A 20434-nucleotide genomic window follows, 5' to 3' on the forward strand; every position below is an offset into this window, starting at 1 on the left:
TTGATCTCGTTCTGATGTTCCAAGCCGTCGAACACAAAATCACACACACAGATTATCGAATGTTGGAGGCATTGCTGCTCTCACGTTTTATTCATGTTTACTGGATGTTTTACAGTTCTATTATTGAGCGCTCGTAGCGATGATTCATGTGCAATTTACACTTCCAAAAAGATCCTTCAAAAAAACAGCAAGTAGAAAAAAAAAATCTGTCCCTGTGTGAATTCTTTGACAAAGATCATGTAAACTCAACAGATTTAATATTGCTCGTAAGAATTTATAAAATCAGTATCACAAAGTGCAGCTCTGTAGAGAAAATATGAGGCTTTGCATACAAATTGCACCAATTTACACCCATCAAAAATATAAAAGGTATCTGAGTGTGGAACGTTAAAACCTCTACAAATGCAGCATAGAGATAAGCCTTTGTTTCATTAAGTAGTGAATTGCTGTGTCCCACGTGACCAAGCTCGCTTTTTTTCTTATTGCTTTGCTATAAAAAAAATAAAACAGCGCACGATGTTCAAACCCATCCGATCACTGAGAGTACTAACAAATGACAAAAAGAGATTCAAAATGAAATACAAACTGAAAAATCCTTCCAACTGATAAAACTGAAACCAGTGATATTGCGCATGTTTTGATTTAAAAGCCACCAGAATTAAGTTGTCACAGAATATTACCAGTTCATACAAGCTGTTGTGTTCTGTGTAAAATATATAGTGAAAGAAGCAAACTAATCCCTGGCTATAGGAGTTAATAGGCACTTTGGAAGTAAAACAGATCATAAGCTGGCAGTCATTGTTAGATTTAACTGAATATCATTGTAATGACACATCAAGTCAGCCTGTGGAAGATCAGGTACTCTTCTTCATTAGATCCTATAAAGCTGGTCTGTCGGTCTCTTTGAGCCGAGAGTGTTTCTATTCTTTTTTTACTTTTCCAAAAACATAACATTAGGACACGCTACCACTGGGGGACAAGTGTATGCCCCAATCCTGAGATTTGCACATAGTGCACATGCTTAGTTATCAAACGGAAACTATATTTTTCCAGGCCAGTTACTATTCACTACTTTGTTTCCTTCCTGCACTGGCAAAGTGCAAACGTATGCTTTGTTCACACAGCCGGCAAATCGATCTGTTTCTCAAATCAGATCTGGAATATTAGGGGTGCGTATTGTTATTTGCAGGTGATCAGATCAGATCTTTATGTCGAGACAACACTGACATATCTTAACAGGTTTGCTATGGTCACAATGTAGGCGTCGGAACTATGTACACTGGTGATGCAGCTTTACAAACTGATGCATTGTCAGTCATCTCGCTCTCGAAAAACAATCGTGCTGTCAAGCCGCAGAGTTTATTTCAGATTGTTGTTCTCTGTGTTGTCTTACACACTGCTCTGCAGGTGACAGGCTGTATTCTACTTGGCTACTCTGATGCACTTCTGTCTCTCTGGATTTAATGTCGCTGTTGTTTGTCACGCTGCCAGTGAGACAAAAAACGCTTTGAAATCTGATATGAGCGGCCAGAGTGTCCGGACTGAGATTCAGATTTGAATTGCATTTCAAACCAACTCCAAACGTTTTTTGATTTGCTAAATTCGCATTTAATGTGTTTGTTTATTTTGTTGTGATGCCCAGTCTTCTCGAAATCTAGATGCAATCTAGAAATGCCCAAAAAATGGATTTGGGCTTGTTGGGCTTCTTTTGGCCATCTGATTTAAAACCCCTTTTTAACTGGCCATGGTTTTGCAAATGTAAAAAATCTTTCCTGGGTCTTTACAGACATCTTTTTCCGATATATATTTATCATTTGATGACAGTCTTTTATCATATTTCATACTGATAGTGTTACTATTGTTGCAGCAATCTGCATTCCCTAACGTAACAGTATATTTGGGAAAAGAGAGGCCAAACCAAAAAGTAAGACAGACAAAAATTACAGAAATAAATAACAAAATTACATATTTGTCTAGCTAAAAAAAAGCTAAAATAAAGGATACTACTTGGTATTTTTAAAAAGAAAAATATGCTAAAACTTGCATTAACATTTCTTCCTCTCCTCTAAAAACCACTTCCATCCCACTGACAACACTTCAATTAGGCCACAGTTAAAACATGAGCACACCTTAAAACAGAGTAAAAATAAAACAGAAATGTTTCTGAAAACATAAAACACTTGGGTAAAACAGGTTTGGGGGAAAAAAGAGCAAAAAAATCAAATCAATTAGAAACAGTCACTGAAGCGGCATCTCTCCAGTAGCGACATCGTGATGATGTCTTTGAGACATCACGCTGACGCCTCTATAGGAGTGAGTGTCATTCGGCTTCAGGGAAAGTCGCTTCCGTCATAGATTATGGGTTTCTCCATGGTCAGATGGTAGAAGACTTTCTTGGAGATAAACCTGTTGGGAGAAGGTTTCTGATCAAAGGACCGCAATCCGATTAACTGCAACGAGACGCGGCGGCACAATAGGAGCCCAGCTTAAAATGCTCACACACTCACACACTCAACCGTGGCAGGAAATGATGGTGAAAACAGTGTGAGTTAAAAACATTTCTGTGACGCACAAGCTTCTCCCACTAAGAGGAAAAATCAGGAGTTCCATACCGTGAGAAGGAGTTGTCAAAGATGAGTGTGTAGAGGCCGGGGTGTCGCACTTTCAGCTGCCCCTGAATTGTCTCTTTATGGGAACTGCAGCGAGTGAGAGGAATCAGGACCTGAGAGAAGAACAGAAACATTGGTCTGATGTGAAACTCAACCTACAAATCTCTATTTATAGAGACTCTGCTACCAGAACGGATATTGGTATGATAGGGAGGGGAAGGAATATGGGATGAAAGGTCGTAACTCATTAACAACCCCTGACATTTTAAGTGCAGGATGTTTACCTCAACCTGCTAAGCAACAGTGACAACCTGCAGTGTTTTTCCTCAGGCTGTGATATTTGAAAGGGAAAACGAATAGCCCTCCTCTCTGCAGGGGGCGGCCATGGACGCACGCACACGATCAGTCCATTGTGTCTGGTAATAACTTCTCAGTCATCATTTGTGCGTTTTGAAGTGGCTGCAATTTTACAACATCTGAAAACATTTATCTTTAGCCTTACTGTTTGCTTTAATTTGAATTTATGTAACAACATTGCCTTTGACTTTCTCATAGCAGCCACAGTATTTACACAGTACACAACATCAAGGAGGGAAAAGTGCTGGATGTGGGTTAGACACGTGATATACAACCAGTTCATCTAGTGCATCTTATCAGCCAACATTTAGCCTTTCAAATGTTACAAATACAGTGAGCCGTATCCAATATAAGCTACTTCTTTCATCGCCTGTGGAGAAATCGCCCAGACTCCCTTAAAAGAAAATGTTGACAAATGTTATACTTTGTAAAACAAAAAGCCTTCTTCTTAAATCAGCCAATGCTACACATTAAGGTCTCTATCTTTGTGTTAGAGGAGATCGTTTTAATTGTCCCAGCGATATATTTATATAAAGATCAGCGTATGTAACAAGGATCCGCCTGTTTGTCTCTGTCGACAAAGACTAGGCCTCTTGACGTGGCTGCTTCTGTTCATATTCTCAAGCTCCCTCTTTCTCTCTCATCCATGTGAGCTTGCTCTTTTCCACCTTCATGTCTGCACTTTATTCAATCAATTGATGGTTCTTATACCTTGATTAAGGGGGGCCTGCAGTCCCCTCAGGCTGTCACAACACACTGGTCTACATGCACAAACATGAAAATGCACACAACAAGCATACATACCTTTGACTGTTCCATCTGAGTGTCAGCGGACTCCCTGAACACCACACTAAAGGAGATGCTCTTCGGCTCTGAAGAGAACACCCAGCTGATTGTTGGCCCGCAGTCACCCACAGCAACAGTGATCACACTGTAACAGCTGGACTTGATGAAGAGTTCCCTGGAACTGTCGCCAAACTGAGAAATGTCATCAATGCTGAGAGGGACAGCCATCCTGCGATGAGATCAAAAATTTGTATGAGTGACATCGTCATTTACACACACTAACACATCAAGTACATCGACGTCAAGACTCACGTGACTTCTCCTGATTTGAGCAGGTTGATTTCTGAATCCTGAACAGTAGGAACATGCTCCTCAGGGTCATCAGGGGTCATCTCTCCTGTGCCTCTGTGAAATCCAGACAGAGATTAATATTTTGTTTTCCATGTATGTAACTCTCATTCAGAGCAAGAAGCTGTTTTTTGTAAGGGTTTTCTCCCATTTATTACAATTATTCCATTTAACTGACTCCATGCAAAAGTTAATTCAGTGTTTCCTCATCTTCCTCAGTCATCCATGACTAACTATGCAACTACTGATTATTTCTAAGTTTTGATTAATCTTCTTCTTATTTTCATCATTAATCATTTAGTTTGCTGATTTAAAAGCCCAAAGTGATGCTCTCAAATTGCTTCTTTTGTCCTTTTGTCAAATCCTCAAATTTAAGAAGCTGAAACCATCAAATTATTGACCCTTTTGTTTGAAAACTGACTAAAACAACAAATTGTTCATCAAACTAGTTGGTAACTAATTTTCATTCAGTCTACTCATCCTTGCGGCCCTATCACTGACATACATCTTAGTACATTGACCCATTTTTGGTGCATTATTACTAGGATGCAGATGTACAGCAATGAAAGCAGATCTTTTACGTTTCTATGCAGTGTTACAACATCATAGTAACACACGAATGCTTCAGCCTCTCTCCACCGACCTGTCACCTTTTACTACCATGAAACTGTGGCACTTCTCAATTCGTATAATTGAGAAGTGCCACTTTTGTTTTCATTTATCGATGCAAACAAAAGAAAAAACTTCCCTTATTACTTTTTGACACCAGAAAGGGGGACAGGCACATGTGTGCTGAATCCCCTAAGGTGCACTGTGGCCGAGACTAGAAAATATCATTAGGTGTTGAAACAGAGACAACAAGTTGCATCTACTTCAGAGATTTCTGCCTTCAAGCAGCCGTGAATCTTTGTTTATTGTCCTTTTTAAGAGCAGAGGTGGGACATTTACAGCAATGAGTTCTGGTTAAAGAATGGGCCATGATGGGTGACTCCAATCATCTGTTATTTACGACTCTGAATGATAGATAAGTATCAAGGGCAAAATTGACAAATCGTCTCTTTTAAACTTCCCATGACCAATAAAAGGTACATCATAAACAAAAAAATAGAACTAACTCACTTCCCATTTTTTCCTTCCCATCTTTGAAAGTTCAAAGAGTTGCAGTTAATGTCTGGCTGTTTCAAGAAAAAAAACACGATTTGTAACATTTATAATTTTCTCATAAATAGCATTATATCTTTTTATATTTTAAATTATCCAGCACTTTATACGATAGAAAGTATGTCACCTGTGATCTGTAAGATAATATGATCAGCCGACATGACGCCTGTACAGTTTATGAATGCACTGTATGCAGCTGTCACTCTTCTTAGCAGGCTTAGAAGTAAATGTTCGTGGAAGCTGGGATGTTGATGTGTGAAGTATAACCCCGCGCAGATATGTCTTTAAAACTCTGTAATTTCAGGAGCTGAGAACTAAGCTACTGCATTTTCTCGCATTGTGATGGTTTGACCTTCAAATGAGGAATCTGACCAGAGCACAAAACTGACCCAGAAAACAACTGAGCTGCTGAGCTAGGTCTCAACCTTTCTCCTCTGTGCTGTCCTGAGATAGACATCACACTCACAAATCCATTGCCCCCAGGGGCCGTCGGTCTCTTTCTCCCTCCAGGGAGCCTCCTGTGGTCTGGGAGGTGGTGTCACTGTCATAGACGCCATTCACTTCCTCTTCTGTGATGATGTCAAAGGCTCCGTCGTCAGATTTGTTGCTGGGGTCTGAAACTAAAAGGAGCAAGAACAACTATTGAACTATTGGACCACTCCCTGTTCTCTTCTGAACAGTATACAAAAACGTATTGCATGTACAGTTGAGAAAAACACTGTTTGAAATTCATCTTTGCAACTAAGCCAGTACAAAAATTGACCTAATGTTATGCAGCTTAACTTTTTTTCTTCAATAAAAACAAAACAGAGTCTTTGAAATGTCACCATCTTCCTCTTTAATACCATTGAATGATTTCATTTAAAATGTTCCTGTCCCTGTTCCTAAATATGGCAAAGTCAGTCCTATCACTTCTGCTTCCCAGTTTACTTATAGTAAAAGAAGACAATAGGCTTCTAAAACTACTGCATTAAACCTCTGAGCCAAGTGTGCAGCTGTCACATTAACTTGCAGCTTGTCTCTCACCTGTTACCCTGGGTGTGGGTTTATATGGGGCTGGTTCAGGAGGTGGCTGAGGTCCAGATCCGGGTGGAGGAGGCTGAATGTCAGAAGGACTCAGCTCTGCCTCGGTGAACCTCTCCACCACCGCACTGTGTTGAGTGTAACAGTCCCTGCAGCAGCGCTCCTTCTTCCCGCTATGCTTCGTCATTACAAAGTTGTTGCTGCAGTAGTAGCAGAAGATGCGACCACAAAGCCTAAAAAGTGATTCATGTATCAAAAAAATTAATGAGGTGTCATTTTGTTAACAAAGCACATTTTTGATGTCTTGCATTTGCAGTGCCTGCTGAAAGCCAACCTGCAGTGATGTCTGCGCAGCCACCAGGTGAACTGGCCCTGGCAGCCGAGGCAGTGCGTGGCCTCCTTATCCACTAACCACCAGCGCTCCTCTGCTCGTAGTTTCTGCTCAAACTCCAGAGCGTCCGACTTCTGCCACAAAGCATCTTTGTCCCTGATGTCATGCAGAAAAAGAAACATGTATGGAGCTTTAATCGTGTTGTCAAAGATCGTAAAATGTGAGTCATACCGTACAAACAACAGATAACATCACAAGATCAGTGGGGTTTATTTTTACATGATAGCTGTTCACAAGAGAGATATGCGAGATCACAAGAACATGGGATCTCGCGTATCACACAAATCGATTTTACCAGCTATGTGCTTGTGGCCACCACACAGGCATTGAACCATTTAGCATCCTCGAAAAAAGAACTGACAGCTGCAGGTGTGGTTTGGGTGTGCCGACCAGTGAGAGAAGCGACTGTTTGTTTGAAAACTACAATGGCAGCCCCTAAAGCAGTTGACCTGGCTACTATCTCATCAGTCATACCAGAACTAGAGAAATATTTCTCAACGTTTTTGCCTTTCTCTCGACTGACTTCAGTAAAAGTTTGGTTTACCAATGGGCTCTGCTGGTGGTAGCCCCCTCTCACTGTTGATCTGATTGGTCGAATTTGACCTGTGACAGACAGTAATAAGACGGATCGTTCGTCAGATCACCTGCCAAGTGTCTGTTGAACGTTCCTGCCCTTTTCCAGACATTTTTAGGAGCTCCTTTCCAGAAAAAAAAAAACATCTAATGCACTTGGCCTGACATGCAATTTTCATTTAACATGTTGGATAAATTCAACACCAGAAGGAGCCTCATTACCCCATGTGGTGATAACAACAAGGGCATGCATAATACAAAAGCAGAAAAGACTGAAATCATGTGGGCAAATCCCAAAGGAATTGACTGAATCCCTGTATTTGTGGCTCTTCCTTAGCAGAGTATGAAAGGCAACAGTGGCTCTCTAATAAAGTCGTTCTATTCAGTAGCATCCATATTCTCCATCAAAGTCTCTCTATCAGACTTGTTCTCTATAAATTATCACAGCATTCACAGAGGGCTTCTCCCCTGATCCGCCACCTTGAGCCTAATTTGCCCCCAACAATGTCGAGCATGACAACATCAGAGAATTGCTCTTACTGGAGGAACCAATTAAAAACTCACCCAGAGGGACAATCAAAGAGCAGGCAGCAACGAAACATTACAATGTGGTAGATATCCAAACAGAAAATGTACTTGAACACCTTTCCTTAAGAAATTATATGGATGTTGCAACAAATAACGTTGATGCTGCTGACAGCTGCACCGGAGAGATATCATACCTTATAAGCTCGATGAGCCGCTCTTCAAGGTTCATCTTGGTTCTGTTGAGGTCATCGATCTCTGCAGTCATCTCCAGGCACTGGCTTTGTTTGTCAGCTTCTGATGTGCCGAGCTTCTCCTTCAGTTCCTCGCAGACCTTTTGCACAGCAGAGTGTGCATCTTCAGCACTGAAGAAAGTATTAGGTTCAAGGAATATGAGTCAGTGCCTCATTTTTTCACCAGAAGTTGAAATTCACAGTTATCAGTGTTACATAAACACACCTGGTTACTGCATCTCTCAGGCGCTGAATCTCGCTCTCACTCTCATGGATAGAAGTTTCGGTCTTTGTGATGTGAGCATCTTTCTCGCCAGTTAGCTTCAGGTACTGCTCATTCAAAGCCTTTATTAAACATTGCAAGAACACACCTTAAAACAAAAAACTTAGTTACAATTATTCCGTTTTTTTCTTTCCAAACTGGTCTTCAATTGGAGTTACATTGACTTCATTTCAAGTTCATTCTCATAACACATTTTGTTTGCATCTTTCATGAGAGGACATACAAAAACATGTAATCCAAAAAAATCTAATAACAGCTCAACATCAAATCCTATTATGTGGTTCAGTAAACACATAAAACAAAGCGTTTTCATCGAGCTACTAATTGGATTAGGAACAGTGCACTGCAGTAACTTTGCATCTATTCTACTTTCTGCAATCAAAAAAAACTGCTCAAGCAATCAAGGCATCTTATCATGAAAAAAAACAAAACTTTTTTTCATACAATCATCACACATAATCAGCCTGTTGTTGTGTCCCATGTGGTGCGCGGTTTATTTTTCTCCATCCCTCCTGCAAATCCACTAATGATAAAGGCATCGGTGCTTCCAGCTATGTATAGATGTTGCACTTTTGACTGATATCTATCTACAGTCTTCTCTTATCATACATATTTTTTTTAGACTTGAAAAAGGGAGTATGTCACCCATTTCTTTCTATTTGAGTGTATCTTTAAACACTATCTTTCTCCCAGGACATTTGCTCTCCAAGACTTATAGAGCCACCAACACATATTGACTAATGATGTCACCATGAATCACGGCGTAGAAGACACACACCTCGAGTTCAGACACTCTGGCCTGCAAGCTGGACACATTCTTCAGCTCCTCCTGCAGCTGGGCTTTCACCTTGTCCAGCTGCTCATTCACACTCTGAAATGTGAAAGTAACACAAGAAAAGGGAAATAAGAAAAAACTACAGCCATGCTTTGAGCTAAATGCTAATGTGCTTAAAATGACAATGCTTATCAGATATAATGTTTACCATGTTAGTTCAGAGTAAGAATGACAACACTTGCTCATCAACACTCAACAGTTGAGGCCGATGGAGATAGTTTTGTAGATATTTGGACTTAAACCAAAGTATGGAAATTTAAGATTTTGAGCTAGATAAAACCTCAGGGACCAAAGTTATCAAAATTCCTCCTTGGGGTAATATGAACGTCTAAAATATCAAATGTCATGCAACTGAGATGTTTCCTCCTTAACCAACAATGTCAACTTCATGGTGGTTAGAGAGGGGATCAACAAAGTTATTAGGTTCAATGTCTGCACAAAATTTCTTGCCAATACATCCCACAGCTGTATCCCACAGTTGATATTTCAGTCTGGAACAAAGTGTTTGACGAAAACTGCCACTTCACGTGGAAATTGACATACATTATTCTGACAGAAGTCTGCCATTTACACCTGGAATTAGAATTCAGTCTGTATCTGGGCACATTATTTGGGTAAAGAAGAGCCCATTTGACTTATCCGCCTATTCAGTTGCGATTACATTGCTGAGATATTTCAGATAACAGAAACAGTGTGACATGATGAGACATGATTACAAGGTTCTCACCTTCATCTGGGCCTGGTGATTCATGCTCTCTGAGCTCATTTGGAACTTGATGGCCTCCGCCTCCTCACGGCTAGAACACTTGGCGCTCTGCATTTGGTTCGTGGTCTTCTCCAGCTGCTCCTTGAGCTCCGTGATAGTCTTAGGAAGTTCCTCCTTTTGTGTCAGCTCCTCTCTTAGCTTGGTATTCTCCATCCGTAGTTCTGCCATGGCCTCCTCTATTCGCTCCACCTCTTTCTCCAGCTCTTCGATCCTGACAGTGTCCCCTTCCCAATGCTCTCTGATCTCCTGCTTTTCTGCACTCAGCTTACAGATGGTCATCCCCAGCTCTGCCATCTCTGTGTTCGCTCTGTGCAGGCCCTCACGTATCTCGCCATTCTCCGTGGTTAGTCTGTCATTTTGGGCTTTGAGGGTGGACAGCTCTTCTCGGATTGCTGCCGCTGAGATGGCCAACTCGGCATGGGCAGCTACTTCTCTGTCACGCTGTTCAATCACCGCCTCTTCTTTCTTTTTGCACTCCATGAGCTCTGTTACATGCCTTTGATTCAGCGCCTCCGTCTGGGCTTTAAGCTGCTCGGTCAGAGTCCTGAGCTCATCTCTTTGGGCCTCCGTCACTTCCAGCTGTGCTTGTGATTTTAACTTTTCCTCTTCAGCCCTCCTCACCTGCACCTTGAGGTCCAGGATCTCTGCCTGCAGCCTGGACACGTCTTTCATGCTCACCTCTAACTGGCCCTCGATTATAGTCAGTTTGCCTTTCACCTCCTGGCTCTCCTTTGTTTGGACCGCGCTCCTCTCCAGCTGAGATTTCTCCATTGTCTGCTTCTCACAGGTGACCCTTTCAATCACCTCTGTCTGTTTAGCACAGGTAGCTTCTGCATCAGCTTTGGCAATCTCAAGCTCCTTCTCTCTGGCCTCCAGAGCTTTTAACGTGGACTGCAGCTCAACAAGGACCTTCTCCTTGCTCTCCAACAGGGTCTCTTTGGCTTGGAGCTGTTCTTGGAGGCTTGCTTCATTCTTGCGTGAAGCTCCCAAGTTCTTCTCCAACTCTCCAATCTGCCCATGAACGCTCTTCAGGTCAGCTTGCATGCGGCTTAGAGCTGCTTTCACAGTGTCCTGCTCCTCCCTCAGACTCTGGTTCTCCTGCTCGAGCCTCTTTGACGTGGCATCTGAGAGCTTTGCGGCCATGCTGGCTCGCTGCAGACTCTCATCCAGCTTGCGGTTCTCCTCACGCAAGTGCTTCTCTTTTTCATCCACTGTCATCTTGGTGTCATCCAGCTGGCCTCGAAGCTGTTTCTCAGAAGCCCGTAGAGATGCTAACTCGGTTTCAAGCACTGCTCTGTTTTCTGCCATCTCCTTCTTCAGCTCCTCATTTCTCTTCACCGTGGTCAGCAGTTTCTCATTTAGTTCCATCATGTTGGCACACTGTGTCTTGTAGTCTTCTATCTTCAGTGCTTGTTCCTTGATACTACCCTCAAGCTCAACAACGCTGGCAGTCAGTTTGTCCTTCTCTTTGGTCAGGCTTTGATTCTTGGTTTCGAGCTGTTGTAGTGTCTTGCTGCTGGAGGTAAGTTCTGCCTCTTTCTTCTTAAGCTGCTCCTTAAGGGCAGCAACTTCTGCTTCTAAAGACTCCTTTAAGCAACAAGCGTTCTTCTGTAGTTCATCTTTATCTTGGTGTGCCCTCCTCTTCACCTCCTCCAACTCTTCCTCCTTCTCTTCCAGAGATCTTTGGAGGTCCTGCAGCTGCCGTTGCAGGTTGCTCGCCTCCTTCTCTCTCACTGTCAAGGCCCCCTGCAGCTTATCAAGGGCACTGCACTGCTCCTCAACTTTCTCCTCCAACTTGGCCTTCTCCTCACATGTGGATGCAGCTAATGCGCCCAGTTTTGTTTCACTCTCCTTCGCAGCTGCTTCCTTGACTCTCAGCTCCTCCTCTAGCCTCTCTGTCTGCCTCTTCTTCTCCTCTACCTCAGCTACAGCTTCCATCTTCCCTTTCTCTGCCTCTTTCAATCTGTCCAGCAACTCGTGTATCTTTTGAGCTGAATCAAAGTAACTGGCTGCCTGCTGGCCTTTCTCATCCAGAACCCCGTCCAACTTGGCAAGGAGCTCTATGTTCTTACCCTCAGCAACTGCCAGCTTTTCCTGGAGCAGCTGTTGTTCAGACTCCCTGGCTTTCTCCCCATTTCTAAGCGCTTCCACCTCCCTGGACAGTGCCTCCTCTCTCCCCTGCAGAGCCTTCAGTTCTCCCTGCAAACCTCGCTGCTCCTCTTGGGCAGAAAGGGACATATCAAGCTGTCTCTGGAGTTCTACAATGACTCCCCTGAGCTCAGCTCCCTCTTCACCCAGCTGCTGCACCTTGTCTAGCAGCCCTCGCTGCTTCAGCTCTGACTGGTCCAGCTCCAGGCGAAGGTCTTCAGCTGCGCTGGAATCTTCTCTGCAAGCAGGGAGGGACTCATTCAGGTCATTCAGCAGTCCCTGACCATAGTCAGGACTGGATGGGAACTCAGCTGCTTGCTAGATGTTTACAAGGGAAACCGAAGACGAGGAAAAGGAATAGATGGAGGGTAATTAACATCATTTTAGAATGTTGATAAAATGACGGGATGTTATTTCAAACAAATGCCTACTACCTGTGAGTAGGTGCTGGCTAGACTGTTTATACTGGAACTGCGACTGGGTGGTTTCCACATGTGGCCAGGTGAGTTTGCCAGTGTTCTCCTGTTGATCAGAAAAAGAAATGCTAGCTGTATTCAACACACAATAATGTCTTGATGACTATTAAGATGTCTTTGTGGTTTCATCTGCTTTCTGTGCTGGGTTCATGACCTGTCTTGTACCTTACCTTGCAAAAGTTGGCCAGGAGGCATCAAGATCATGACCTCTGGAAGCGACATCAAACTGGACCTCGTTGAGTTCATACAGGTGGTTGATTATGTCAACACTGAGGTGGGGCTTCAAGAAAGGGCTTCTTGCATAGTACCAGTCACTGCGCGAGGAGAGTTGTGGTAGAGGTTACAGTAGGATGTAGCAGAACAACTACAGACAATAATATCAGCTGAAAAAGGAAGTTATATTTTGACCTGTGACAAGAAAGTGACATTTAGACCAGGTACAGAATGAACCATGAAGTAAAACTCCACAACAGAACATCAACAATAGGTTTTGCAAATAAGGAAGTGACATATGCATCAGTTTCCATCAGTGTCACCATATCTAACCTGCATGTTTGTGCAACAAGTGTTTCATAATCTCTGCTCAACTTATTGTTGTTCTAATCATTTCATACAAGACCATCACTTTTCAGATCAAACAAAAAAAAAAGGATGCTCTACCTGGTGACTCTCTGGTTCATAAGACACTGCTGCAGGGTGTCAGCCAGCCGCTGATGTACGAGTGAGTAGCGGATAAATGCCCGTCCTTTCCCCAGAGAGGTCTTCAGCTATCAAAGTGAAAGAAGACACAGTTTTACACAGAGCTTTTAACCTGTGTTTACTTCACAGTCACAAACTTAAACCCATCCAAACAAAGATAATGACAATTCATTATTTAATCTAAACGCAACACAACATAATTCTTAGAGCTAATGTTATTTTAAATGCAACAAACACTATTATGTTGATTTTCCTAACAAACATATAACATTTAAAAGAAGAAAGAATCATAACATGTTACAATTGCAATTACACAACATGTTGCCTATGTTACAGGGATGAATCACAACAGTGCCAAGACTAAAATTGAGAGATTTAATGTTTTGGGTCCCATATTTTGGAAACACCGAAGCAGCAATATGAAAATGTTAATCACATCTGTATCAGAGATGAGAAGGAAAATTGAAGTAAAAACCTTTTTGAGTCATGGGTAGAAGGTAAAAATGATATTTCCTAATGGGTTATCAGCTATTACCAATGATCACTGTGTATAATCAGTGCTGTCACTCTAAACAACAACATAACAATCCCACCTCAGTGATGCATTTGACAAAACGGATCCCATCATTGGCTCCTTTGATTTTAGCCAGACAGTCACTGAAGTAATCCCAATAATCCTTCTTTGTTCCAAGAAATGTGGTTTTCTCCTTCTGGTCAAACTGAAAGATAAACAGATATATAGATTGAGTTGGATATAGACAGGATTTTTTTGTTCAAACAGCTATCCATTTTCAAACAAATAGTATGAATGAATCATCAGAATTTACTTTTTTGTTGTAAGAGGGAACATCACATTTAACTAAGAGTATCTTATTTGAGAATCATTATCATTAAATTAAAACTTCTGTGAGTAATTAGGATTCAATGGTCAGCTGTGACAATACAAGCAAAATCACACCTGTAGCAGGTACTCCAATTTGTAGGAGAATTTGTGCAGGTTGGTACTGTCATCTGTGATTGGCTCCCCGCTTTCCCGATACTCCTTTGCAAGCTCTGCAACGGCCTCTGAAATTCAGCAAAAAATTACAAAAGAAGAGTGAAGTAGAGCAGGTTTCATACAACCAGGTGTAATTAATATTTCCCTTGAAGATACAACTAAAAGGCAAAAGACATGTGCTTCTTTAAGATAAGCATAATAGAATAGCAGGTCTTCATTGAAAAGTTGTAAGAAGCAGGAATGCAAACAGCAAAAAAGTAGAAAATTGCTTTCTCTTTAGAAATTAGAAAAATCTAGAAATCTAAAAAAACTAAATTAGATTGCAATCTTTTTATGTCTTTGTACATTTTAGGCTACATACTCATGGATAAGTACAGCTATTCTGGGTATCGACCACTTGCCTCGGATCCATCGTAAAAACTGGAAGGACACCTGTGATGGGTGCACCCTCAGTACGCACTTTCTGTCTCGCTGCATGCTGACAGAAGCTTCCACCACACCCGTACTACAGGGGCGTGAGGTCAGATGTTTTCCCAAATAATGGTGAGCACGAGATGTCAAATAGTCCCAGGAGTAAAGTTTGTATTTAGACTTGACGCTGAGAAGGTCATAATATTAAGGCAAACATTTCTGACTCTTCTTTCTCTTCTCTTCAATCACACCATGTCAGCCAACAATCGCCCGCAGCCAATCTATTCACACATACTCACACGAACACGCGCACACACATAAAGCTGGCGTACCATGCAGATCTCGGATAATCCTCTGGAGTTGGCTCTCCCCGACCGAAGCCCCAACAGCCATGGCCCCACCGCTCTCTCCCTGGCAACCAGGGGTCACAGGGTCACATCCAGTCTGCTGAATCAGAGAATCAGAAGCAGTCAGGAACAAAAGATTGACATGAATGCTCCAACTTACTATTCTCTCTCTCTCCCTTGATTCACACAAATGTGCTACGCATTTATGAGAGTTCAATTAATGGGTACATTGCCTAATTCTGTGCAGAAAGTAGATCTTAATTCAGTCTGACAGAGATGTAATGGTGTGTCACATATGCAGTTTGATCTCATTCTCTACCATCTCTTTGATATTCAATCTTTTATTCCTATCCACAAATTCAGCGCGCCATAATGTTCGATTTGGCCGATGAGATGTTTCTATTAAAAAAAACAAAACAGATATATACAAAAATAGACTAATATATACATAAATCAAAATAAATTGATGTATGCTGCTGTTGGGTGCTAAAAATGTTCTGTAAATATGAACGATCCCTAACTATTATTATATAGAACCTGATCATTGCTGGCAGAGTGACAGTTTGCGGATGTCGTCAGTCAATTAAGGGAACTTTGGATTCCAGGACCATTTTTGCATCATAATAATACAATACAATAGCTAGTTGCTTTTGGTAAGATTTAGTTTTGGTGTTCCAGGGAAAAAAGACTTGCCTCAGACTTGAATTACACTATGCATCTTTGTTTTTGTGAGATTCAATGACACACACTGACAATGTATGGCTCAAAATATGAACATGAACATGGACATTTGTGAATTTTTGAGAATAATGCACAAGAATTAAATAACTATGGGAGTAAGAAAATATTATTCAGGTGAGGAAAAATAACTATATTGAAACGGTTTCTCATTGGAAGCTGGTTAAGCTAGATTACTTTAACTCTCACCTTTTATATTAAGACTTACCTTACAAGAAATACTGTGTTAATAGCAGGCCACAGATTGACACACAGATTGATGTGTCGCAAAATCTTCCCATGCCTTTTCCACAATACTGTGTCAATAATGTCAATATTCACATGCGATTTATTACAATATAGTTACTTAGATCATTGACAGCAGTTGGTTCGAATTTATTGTGTTGTTTTTAAACATGTAGGCCTGCTGGTATGATGTAGGAGCTGATGTCACTGTCCACCTACTGTAGGTTAGCAATCAGGAAGTAGGTCGTGTGACATCTTAACTTTAACGTTATGAAAGTGGTTACACTGTGACAATGTGAGAGCAGCCACAATCTCCACTTCCATGTATAAACATTCAGACTGCAGTAGCTAACGACAGCCTGACAGTCTTGTGATTTGCTTGACGTTAGCTAGATTTGTTTAGTACACAGCTAAGTTAGCTAACGGCTAACTAGGTTAACGTGAGTTGGCTTTTTAATAGTTTGAAAAACACCAAGAACAGCTTCACAACCTAAACTACCGGATCTTACAGCTATAAAAAATACTTTTGTCACATCGAATGACGACAAATAATAATACAACGCTCGCAGTTTAAGCTCTTACTGATGACTTTGGTGCTTTGTAGCTGTCTCCGAGACGATTATATTTAGCTTTGACTCAGTGTTCTTTTGACTGACATTTTGAAAATAACCGTGACATCACCGACAAGCGATCATTTAGATGCTCTAACATGCTTCTAAATAGTTGCTGGTGAAAGAATTAGAAGAGAATAACAACTTTGACATACTTTTACAGATATGGCTCAAGTCCATAACAACCCAGATCGTTTAGTGTGTCTGCATACAAACTTGTTTAAAGTGTTATGATTGACACGAGGCCGTCCACTGACAAAGCGGCGTCCAAGCGCTCGGACCAATCACTGAGAGGTTGGTGGGCGGGATCTTAAAATAGGCGTTTGGTTGCCGTAGCAGAGTAAACAGAGATGTCACGTGATCAATGACAGCCATTATACTTGCCCCACAGCTGTGTTCCTTGTTCATTTGACAGCAGGACATCAGAATAACAATATAATATTTGTCAACTACAATGTTTTTCTTTTTTAATCACGATGAACAGTATGAAGAATATTAATCGACTTCTTTGTTTAAGCTTTGATTAAAAATGTTTTATCAGCCTTTTATGATTTGTAAATAAAAATTATGGCATAAATAGTAGCATTGTGATTCTTGTGAGTAAAATAGCCTGATATTTGATATGATTAACAAAAGTTTCACTGGATCGTTTTTACTGAGCTCTCATTTCTTAAAAGGACACTCAACTGATTTGAAATAATTTGGCCTCACAATGGGGAGTAATAGGCCTATACTCATCAGCTAAAGATCTTGTCAAATCTGTGTTAAAACCTGAAATCAAATCAAGCTCGGAAACTACACATTTTCAAAGCCTGTGTTACAATCTGGGGACCTGGAGCTTTCAAAGGCAGCCTTTTACAAGGAAGGGAGTGTCTAATGAAATGATATTATATTGGTTACAGTATGGGAACCACACTAGGGACTAAACAACCAAGAGTCAAGGCATCTCTGCTTCTGCGTCATACATTTTTACACTTCTTGTTTTAGTGCCCAAACATAATGAAAGTGTAACACTAAAACAAAAAAGAACAAAATAAAAACCACGATCACAGGTGAGGCTGAGGTAGGGGTATGGTCTGGCAAAACAGGTTCGGTAAGTAGAACAGAGGAACAGAAACCTGTCATGAGATTATTAAAGCTTCCCCTATTTGAACTATCTTTTGAGTAGACAGAAGGCACCGCACCCAACAACATATCAGTCTTGGCCAAGAGGTAGGTTCACTTTTCTTTACTAAAACAAACAGTTGTGTTTGAAAAAGAAAAATAATTCTGCCAGAATCAGCAAAATATGAAAGTTTACTACACTTGTATTGCTACCTTCTAAAATGATGAAGTGTACGATGATAAGAACCAGCAGCAATAATCCTTTATTTCCTTTCCAGGATCCAGTTTCACTGCAATGAATACCTCTAATAATGACAGCATAACGTATGACTATGACTATGATGATCAAGTCTGTGAGAAAGGCCAGGTGGTCAAATTTGGATCCATTGCCGTCCCTGTCTTCTTCTCCGTTGTGTTCATGCTGAGCCTCACAGGTAACATCCTTGTCCTTGTGATCCTGGCTTTGTACGAAAACCTCAAGTGTCTCACCAACATTTTCATCCTAAACCTGGCCATCTCTGACCTCGTCTTCACTACCGGCCTTCCCTTCTGGGCAATATACCACATCTGGGGATGGCTGTTTTCAGAAACTCTCTGCAAAACTGTGACTTTTGTCTTCTTCACTGGATTTTACAGCAGCGTCCTCTTCCTGACCATCATGACTATCTATAGGTACATGGCCGTGGTCCACCCGCTCTCTAACCTGAGCACGTGGAAACTCAACACAGGAATTTTCTTGTCTGTCCTACTTTGGATAATCAGCATAGGAGCCGCCATGCCCTCCCTCCTCTACAGCTCCATCGTCTCAATCCCCCACAATGGTGGGCACTCCCTCGGCTGTGAATACAAAGCTTCCATGTGGAAAACCATCAGTATCTCCCAACAGAACATTTTCTTCCTGGTTGCTTTTGCAGTGATGGCTTTCTGCTACATTCAGATACTGGGGAAAATCGTAAGAACAAAATCTCACAGAAAGAACAGAGCAGTCAAGTTAGTCTTCTGTATCGTGGCTGTGTTCTTCCTCGGCTGGGTGCCGTACAACGTGGTCATCTTTCTGGGGATTTTGGCTGACAATTTGGTTGCACCGTTTAATGACTGTGCCACAAGTATCCAGCTTGACTACGCGATCTATGTGTGCCGGCTCATTGCTTTCTCCCACTGCTGCCTGAACCCGGTCTTTTATGCATTTGTTGGCGTTAAGTTTAGGAGTCATTTGAAGTCACTTATGCGTCGGATGTTCGTTTGCCAAAGTCGGGTCGAAGAGCAGCAGACTAGGTTGCAAAACTTCTCACGTGGGTCAATGTACTAGCTGCTGTTCAAGAATATGTATAGTTCCTTGTATTTACTGCTGCACTGCTGTTTAAGAGCGCATTTGGTTAAAATCCATATTATATCAGCAAACATTTAGGAACTGATTTATCTGTAGCCATTTGTTGCAAAGGAAACTCAAAATTCAGGTCTGTTTGTTGTCTGTGTTAAACCTTTGTCATAAAATGTAGCTTGTGTGGGATGCGTTCCCAATTTCGACTTAAAACAACATTGTGTAACTTTATACATTAAAAAAACAGCTTCAGAATCATGTTGGTGGAACAGTGTCTTGTAGTAGGGGTGAGTTTTATCTCTGTCTTAGCCACTTTTAACATGCAAGTTTTCAACACATAACATTGCTTTGACATATTGTGTTTTTAGTTAACACCTAAATTACATCTGGCAAACTGTTACCGGGATTTGTATTTATGACAGTGGTGTAGCACTCACAAACTGTGAGGTGTGCCAAATTGCACAAAATGTCAATTTCTACATAATGTTTTAATGTTTTTAAATGTAGTTACTGGCACTCGTAATGTGTTTTTCACAGGCATGTGTAAATATTATTAAAGATCCCTTCCACACATGTTTTAAGGCATACAATGCATGCAAATTATTTATGTGTTTCTGAAATATTTTTTGCTGAAAAAAAAGTATAATTACTACATTGAAATCCTCATAATGGCACCTATTACTTCTCCATAATTGAAAAATCCAAATTATATGAGTATTGCAAATATTTTATCCAGTTAAATTGCTAGGTGAAGGATTTCTGCTACTCCACTGTAATGTCCATTCTTATTTATGCTTGGACCAGGACTGGCCTCCAAATGATTTGTGATGTCACAAATCATGATCTTAGGCCCACATCTAAAAATCTTATTTTCAGTGAGCACAGAGGTAATTTACACCTTGAGCAATGAATGTGAGAACAGCCTCCTAATCTCAAACTGCGCACATCTTTCTACACAGCAAAGCTCAAACGTTCAACTGTAGGAAGGAGAAGAATAAAAAAAACATATTGGCTGGAGGGGGTCTTTAATTAGTCACAGTGGCAGTGGAGCCCTGATAGCAATTCATGTTCACAGTGCAAAAGGATTTATTATTCATGTGTAATTATACTCACTCTTACTTTTGTGATGCTGAGTTTACCCTTATTATGGCAGCAATGATGTTTCTGTAAATTTTATCCTATCTGCCATCACACACAATGACAAAACAAGGTTTTTCAAGAGGTTTGCTTACAAGTTTTCAGCTGTCTTTGTTGTAGTTCTAACAAATATGCTTTAATTTTCCCACTTTGTAAAAAGGCATGTAAAATATGTGTATGTATCTCCCAGTCTCCCTGTGCAATAAAAACCATGATGACTTTTTTAAACTGGCAACATGTTTTTTTGTTTTTTTTGTTTTTTCATGAGCCTCAATGAAACGGCTGAGTTGACAATTAAAGGTAAAAGAAAAATGTTATCTGTAAAACCTT

The 20434-nt window shown here is 41.1% G+C and overlaps 2 protein-coding genes across 4 annotated transcripts; one reads left to right on the top strand and one right to left on the bottom strand.

The window, feature by feature from the left end:
* Positions 1-55: 55 nt before the first annotated feature.
* fyco1a (FYVE and coiled-coil domain autophagy adaptor 1a) lies at positions 56-16788 on the bottom strand. 3 transcript variants are annotated; one of them, XM_030433752.1, is made up of 18 exons: positions 16698-16788; positions 14954-15068; positions 14172-14278; positions 13807-13932; positions 13175-13281; positions 12685-12828; positions 12473-12560; positions 9852-12356; positions 9068-9160; positions 8233-8351; positions 7971-8138; positions 6619-6771; positions 6288-6517; positions 5728-5881; positions 4065-4157; positions 3771-3981; positions 2613-2722; positions 56-2406 (listed from the first exon to the last, which is right to left on the bottom strand). In XM_030433752.1, exons 2-18 carry the CDS (start codon positions 15012-15014, stop codon positions 2331-2333), a joined length of 4545 nt encoding a protein of 1514 aa, XP_030289612.1. In that variant the 5' UTR covers positions 15015-15068; positions 16698-16788; the 3' UTR covers positions 56-2330. The 3 variants fall into 3 exon arrangements, with proteins under 3 accessions (XP_030289612.1, XP_030289613.1, XP_030289615.1); XM_030433753.1 differs by having other exon boundaries at positions 14954-15065; positions 16698-16752; XM_030433755.1 differs by lacking the exon at positions 16698-16788 and adding an exon at positions 16514-16639.
* An 865-nt stretch (positions 16789-17653) lies between these two features.
* xcr1a.1 (chemokine (C motif) receptor 1a, duplicate 1) lies at positions 17654-20339 on the top strand. The gene is made up of 2 exons (XM_030432290.1): positions 17654-17754; positions 17925-20339. The coding sequence occupies exon 2, from the start codon at positions 17942-17944 to the stop codon at positions 18953-18955; it is 1014 nt and encodes a 337-aa protein (XP_030288150.1). The 5' UTR covers positions 17654-17754; positions 17925-17941; the 3' UTR covers positions 18956-20339.
* The last annotated feature ends 95 nt before the right edge of the window (positions 20340-20434 follow it).

The sequence above is a fragment of the Sparus aurata genome, chromosome 11 (genome assembly GCF_900880675.1).
Source record: "Sparus aurata chromosome 11, fSpaAur1.1, whole genome shotgun sequence".
NCBI classification, from domain to species: domain Eukaryota; kingdom Metazoa; phylum Chordata; class Actinopteri; order Spariformes; family Sparidae; genus Sparus; species Sparus aurata.

What these genes read in the sequence shown, in the direction of transcription:
- fyco1a (XM_030433752.1), bottom strand. Translation starts at nt 15,014, where the DNA reads ATGGCTGTTGGGGCTTCGGTCGGGGAGAGCCAACTCCAGAGGATTATC. An exon ending in CGGCTCATCGAGCTTATAAG is followed by an intron (nt 6,772 to 7,970) that starts GTATGATATCTC and finishes GCATGACATCAG; the next exon opens with GGACAAAGATGCTTTGTGGC. An exon ending in CCCCTGGGGGCAATGGATTT is followed by an intron (nt 4,158 to 5,727) that starts GTGAGTGTGATG and finishes TGGATTTCACAG; the next exon opens with AGGCACAGGAGAGATGACCC.
- xcr1a.1 (XM_030432290.1), top strand. Translation starts at nt 17,942, where the DNA reads ATGAATACCTCTAATAATGACAGCATAACGTATGACTATGACTATGAT.